General features: G+C 47.1%; 1 protein-coding gene across 1 annotated transcript; it reads right to left on the bottom strand.

The window, feature by feature from the left end:
* Positions 1 to 4,937: 4,937 nt before the first annotated feature.
* On the bottom strand, positions 4,938 to 5,769 carry LOC128152658 (C-C motif chemokine 4-like). The gene is given in 3 exon segments (XM_052811192.1): positions 4,938 to 5,031; positions 5,215 to 5,320; positions 5,592 to 5,769. Coding segments are annotated over 3 exon segments (273 nt in total). The 5' UTR covers positions 5,665 to 5,769.
* Between the last annotated feature and the right edge of the window lie 424 nt (positions 5,770 to 6,193).

Raw genomic sequence — 6,193 nt, 5'->3', positions numbered from 1 at the left:
CAAGAATATACAGAAAAAGAAAAGGCAGCTCAGGAAGGGGTGGAAGGCAAGAATGGGGACCAGTTCCCCGGTACTCCCTATGAGGGGAAGAAGGACTCTGTCCTCCTTTGGAGGTGGTGGTGGAGGACACCTCTGCTCAGGACAGCATATAGGATTTGATGGTGTGGGGAGAAGGAGGACTGTGAGAAATGTAATCACGAGTAGATTGGGTTGTTACTGAGGGGTCGACTGTGGGAATGGCCCTGAGGTCGGTAGTGTGTGCTGAGAGTGCAGCTCTTGGGCAGGAGTGCCCAGTTCTGCATGGCACCAACCTCCCTTCGCAGTGCTTCCGCCTCAAGTAGGCAGCCAAGGAGTGCAGTAGGCAATGGGAACTCTTTGGAGGGGATTAAGTCAAACAGTATTAAGAAAAAAACTATGATGGTGTGAAAATGCCCAATATTTAATCCAGGGTTGGTGTATATCCTCCACAGTTTTTTAAAAAAATATGCTAACATTGAATGCTGCTATGAGAGAAGTGCAGGAGATACAGAGCACACTCCATGTGGGTGTTTCTGAGGGGAAGGCAGTGAAGAAAACTGTTCCTTCTCTTGTGTTCTTGTTGAATCCTCTTCTGCACACTGCAAAGCTTGTGTAGTACGGGGTGTTTGGCATAGCTGGGCATTTCTGTGTTGAGTTTGTTTAGCAAGGTAGCAGTGTGGTTACTTAGCCTAGCTGGTGGTGGAGGCAAAAGTTCACTTCATAAATTCCTTTCAGATCTCATGTGTGACCTTGAGCAAATTAAAGCGTAGCTCTGTAGTACTGTCAACACCAAGCCTTCACGCATTATAAATCAGTCCTATGAAAACAAATAAATTGCCTAAACTCTAATGAGATTTCTGAAAACTATACCTTGGAGAGGATTTTTACTGGACTCTCATTTTTGCCTTGTAAGCAATATAAACGTCTTGTCTTTTTTCTTCCACATTTTCCTAAGTCAATGCAGAGATTCTCAGTCATATGAACCTAGAAGCTGTGGCTATAAGACTAAATTACAGAAGCAGGCAAAGGTATTGCAGTATACGTTGCATTGAAGAGCAATTGAAGTGAGCATTGAAGTACACATTGAAATAAAGCGAAATGATGATGAGAAAAGAAGCCCATCAGCCTTACCCAAATCTTGCAGAGCTCTCCACATCAATTTTAGGATTTAGAACTTGTTTTAGTCTCATTAATACAGTGTATATATGTATTGTTGAGTCATTTTGGAACAGATGGTTTCGTCTTGTCTGTCATTTGAAGTATTGGTTGAGTTTTCAGGCTCTCTGCAAATAAATTCAACCTCCATGCTATATAAACTCTTGCAGGTTCCCACTCTTTTTCTTGTCTTGAGCGTGGTTGTGCATAGCTTTATGCATTTGTTTGCTTGAGTTTTTGAGCTACACTGGGAAAATTTTTAGAAATAAGTAAGGGATGCAACACCATTAGTTTGTTTATGCTGGTTTGTTGGATCTCATTCTCCAGTACCCTTACATCTGTGTCAAGTGACCACTGCTTGGTATTGTTCTGTATGTCCTGGCTCAAGTGCTCCACTCCCACAAGTAAAAAGCCAAAATAACTCTATGGACTTCTGTGTAGAGACTTTAGATTTACGTTGGGGTTGATGAGGCCAAACTCATCATAAAGCGCACCTTAGTGTAAGTAAGAAACATGCAGTGGGAGGTAATGGGAAATCAACTCCATTGTTTCCCTTTCCTGTGCACTTCAGGTCAAATTCTCCCTTCATTTTTCCCTAGCAGAGTTGAAAAGTGCTCAGCTGAATCCCTGGGACTGTGCCAAAACTGATATAAGCAGTGAAAGTGTTAAGCTATTGCAGACTCTATTGTTTGCATTGTTCCAGAGGGCTGTAGCTGAGTTGATGGACCATGGCTTTTTCTGTATTCATTCTTTATTATGCTTATTAAAAAAAGAAACTTTAACAAAACATTATGTAAATCACATTCAGAAGTCTGTCTTCTGCCCTCTGCTCACTTGAAAAACAAAATTAGAGAAATTTGGAATGAGGATGACATTGCAAAACAGTAAAAAGATCAGAGAAAGTCTTAGTTAAAAGAAAGACAGAAGAAAATCTAATGGCACTTATGGAACAGTGCAGGGTTCCTGGTAGAATAAAAGAGAGGAGGACTTTGAAGCTTATATTCAGAGGCTTGAATGTGATTTAAATTATATTCTGAGTACAGTGTCAGGAGATCTTTTCCTTTAAGAGTCAGTGTAAGAGCTGGACCAACTGCTTCTGGCTTCTTCAGTTTTACCAAAACCAGTTAACCATTGAATTTGCACATTCACGTATTCTATATACACCTACATTTTTTGAGAGTGCTAGAAACTGCCCAGCATTTCAAATGCTCTGTTGCAGAGCTCTGGAAAAGAGAGCAGTTGCGGCCTTTCTCATCTCCATCTTCTATCCTAGCAATATGGTGTTGTAGTTTAACCCCAGCCAGCAACTAAACACCACGCAGGCGCTCGCTCACTCCCCCGCACTGGGATGGGGGAGAGAGTCAGAAGGGTAACAGTGAGAAAACTCGTGGGCTGTGATAAAGGCAGTTTAGTGGGTAAAGCAAAAGCCACACGCACAAGCAAAGCAAACCAAGGAATTCATTCACCACTTCCCATGGGCAGGCAGGTGTCCAGCCATCTCCAGGAAAGCAGGGCTCCATCATGCCCAACGGTGACTTGGGAAGACAAACGCCATCACTCTGAATGTCCCCCCCTTCCTTCTTCTTTCCCCAGCTTTATCTGCTGAGCATGACGTCCTATGGTCTGGAATATGCTTTTGGTCAGTTGGGGTCAGCTGTCCCGGCTGTGTCCCCTCCCAACTCCTTGTGCTTCCCCAGCCTCCTCGCTGGTGGGGAGGTGTGAGAAGCAGAAAAGGCCTTGACTCTGTATAAGCACTTCTCAGCGATCATGAAAACATCTCTGGATGATCAATACTGTTTTCAGCACAAATCCAAAACTTATCCTCATACTAGCTACTATGAAGAAAATCAACTCTATCCCAGCCAAAGCCAGCACATATGGTCTGCAGGCTGAGCCTAGCCAGCCAAAATGCAGGGCAGGTAGGATAAGCGTGGCGGGTTTGCAAGGGTGCTGCTGGCTTTGTCCAAATATGCTCTCACTCAGCCTCCCCAGGACCATACTGAGGGTGTACTGGAGTGATGTCTGTGAACCTTTCGCAAACAATAACCTTAGCCAAAAGTCTGTCCCAGCTAGAAAGTGACGTGTTAGATGTTTCCCAGGGTGCCTTTCCCTTCCCTCTGGGAAACCACAGATATCTCTGTGTAGTAACATGGAGTAACAAGTTTTAGGATTTTTCCAATGCCCTGCTCCTAGCCAAACTAAATTGCATATCTTTTATTCCATCCATGTAAGACTGGCAAGGTGAAATATAAAATCTTCTTTTTATGAGCCTCAGTCCTCTTTGTAATGAATGATTTTCTTAATACTCGAGCGTTGGTAAAATTCCGACCAAAACCATCTCCTTTTCCCAACCACAACCCTCATTCCATGTATGAAAAAACAGTTCTATAGGCAGTGGGCTAAACTTTCTACCTTTCATTTTTCAAATCCTGGTCCTTATTCTAGCTGTGCCAAGAACAGCACGCAGGTGAATCAAATCTGTATCGAAGTTTTAGGAGAGCTGCTTGCTCTTCCTGTCCAGTTCCTTCATATTTCCTCTGTATGGCTCACTATCCTATAACAAATGCACTTCAACCTTTCATTCTCCAAAATCTAGCCCAAATCTTAACTTTGAAAATATCCAGGTCACTGGGAGACATACCTCTCCCAAAGTACTTCTGCATCTTTGTCCCACTGCATTTCATCTTTCGAAGCCCAATTTGATCCGTAATAAACTGACCTACCTAAGTCTTTGCGGAAAGTTCTCCTTCTCCAAACCCTAATCCCAATTGTTCTCCCAGCCAGAATATAACCTAAGACAGGTTTATCTATATTAAAACAAAAACCATATTGTTTCCAGCTAGCTCCCTCATTCTACTTGTCTGTGCAGCTTGCGGTAAACATTCTTTAGGTCTCTACTTCCAGAAGTGTAAACCTAACCATAACAATAACACTGTACAGAAACAGACTGTAGTTGTATTTTGCAAAAATAAAACCCCCCAACAACCTAATTTCTCTTCTAAGCCATGTTTCTCACTCTACTTCTCCAAAGCCAACAGTTAAGAGTTTCTAAGTTGTAATGTACATTGAGTCATAGAATTCTACAGTCCTAGAATGGTTTGGCTTGGAAGGGACCTTCAAGTGAAGGAGTTGGCTGGGTGTGGGGACGTTGGTTTGGTTGAAGGCCATCCTGGTCCTCCAGTGTGTGAGGCAAACACGTCACTGAGCTGGTGGCAGATGCCCAGCGGGGCTGCCCAGCCTGTGGGTTTGTGACTCAGCTCAGCACATGCTGTGCAGGGAGGGCCCCAAGAAATGGGCAACCCTCGGGCCAGATGCTGGCATCACCCCACAGGGACATCTGGGTCATGCTGGGGAGCAGGAGCTGAGCCCGGCCTGGGGAGGGGGAAGTACCATGGGAGCTGCTGTGGGGCCGAGGCTGCCCTGCCCAGGGGGAATCAGTGAAACCAGGACATGGCAAGGGGGTTCCCGTGGGTCCCTTCTCTCGTGTCAGGGCTCCAGCAGGGACTTCAGAGACACCCAAAGGGTTTGATAATCCATGCACTTTATTTAGGCATCAAAAAAAACGGACTCCTCATTAAGAGGCATGTTGATACCTTTTAAATCGTTTTTGTATTTTCACTTTCTTAGCAAAAGAAATTTAGTTTAACAAATGTATGTCAATTAGAATAAATTTTCCCACTGAAGAAGGATGCAGCTCAAGCAGTCTGTTGTGCGTCTGGTGCCAGGGGCCGATCCCACTGCACTGGAGTGGCAGTGGGGAAGGGTCAGGACTCCTGCATCTGGAAGTGCTCCAGGTACGTCTGCACCCATTTCGCCTGGGGGTCTGCGCACAGCATCTTCCCCTTCTTGGTGACCAGGCTGCTGGGAGAAAACCAACATTGGGGTGCTCAGCCAGGGAGCGAGGTGCCAGCGCTGGGTCCTGCTGGCAGCGCTCCGGGTGTCCCTGGCTGTGCCCCCTTACCCCTCCTGGCCACCCTCGAACACGCTTGGTTCACTGCCCTGGCTGTCGCACCCTGATCCCTGGCAGTGTTGGGTGCTCACATCACTGCTGGCTGGATGCACGTGCTGCTCGTCATGTAGGCGGAGGTGATCAAGCTGTGTGGGATGGGGCGTTGCTGGTAGCTGTAGCAGCAGGAGGTGGGGATGCCTGTGAGGGCAGAGACAGCCCCAGTGAGACCCCACACTGCGGCAGAGGCACTGCCTGGGGCTCCCAGGGGATTTGCCATCACCTGTGCTGTATCGCCCGGGGACACCCCCTGGAAGCCTCCATCCCCAAGGCTGAGTCCCAGCACTGGTGATGACCACCCACTCCTAGCCCTCCCCATGGACACAAGGGTCCCATCAGTGGGGACAGGGCTTTCTCCCAAGGAGGGATGGCAAACCTGTCATCTTGGAGGACGCAGCAATTCTGGAGTCACCGAGATGGGCCTCAGCCGGGGATCAGATGACCATGAGGAGCAGAGTGGCCACGGTGGCTGCAGGGACCTTCATGGTGCTGCAGGGGCTGAGGGAACCACGAGCGGGGCTGGAGCTGGGGTGGCTGCAGGGCTTTCCTCTGCACGATGCCCGGCCCCTGCTGCTGCTGCCCTCCTTTTATCCTCCAGCCACTGGGTGCATGCAGGGTTTCAAGGAGAGAAAAGGAGTGCATCATACTGGGGAAATTATGTCAGGATCGCCCAGTTTTGCTGAGCTGGAGAAGACAAGGAAACCGCAGAAAGGGAAGTGCCGGCCATGGGGCTGTGACTTTCAGATTCAAGAGAGAATAAGCCTTATGAGGAGCAGCTGAGAGAACTGGGATTGTTTAGTCTGGAGAAAAGGAGGCAGAGGGAAGACCTTGTTGCTCTCTACAACCACCTGAAAGGAGGTTGTAGCGAGTTGGGTGTTGGTCTCTTTCCCCAGGTAACAAGTGACAGGACGAGAGGAAATGGCCTCAACTTGCACTTTTTAGGGGAGGTTTAGATTGGATATTAGGAAAAATTTCTTCACCTAAAGGGTTGTCAAGCATTGGAACAGGCTGCCC

The sequence above is a fragment of the Harpia harpyja genome, chromosome 2, assembly GCF_026419915.1.
Source record: "Harpia harpyja isolate bHarHar1 chromosome 2, bHarHar1 primary haplotype, whole genome shotgun sequence".
In the NCBI taxonomy this organism is placed as follows: domain Eukaryota; kingdom Metazoa; phylum Chordata; class Aves; order Accipitriformes; family Accipitridae; genus Harpia; species Harpia harpyja.
Note: the sequence above shows the minus strand (reverse complement) of the source record. Positions and strands in the feature narration are given on the sequence as shown.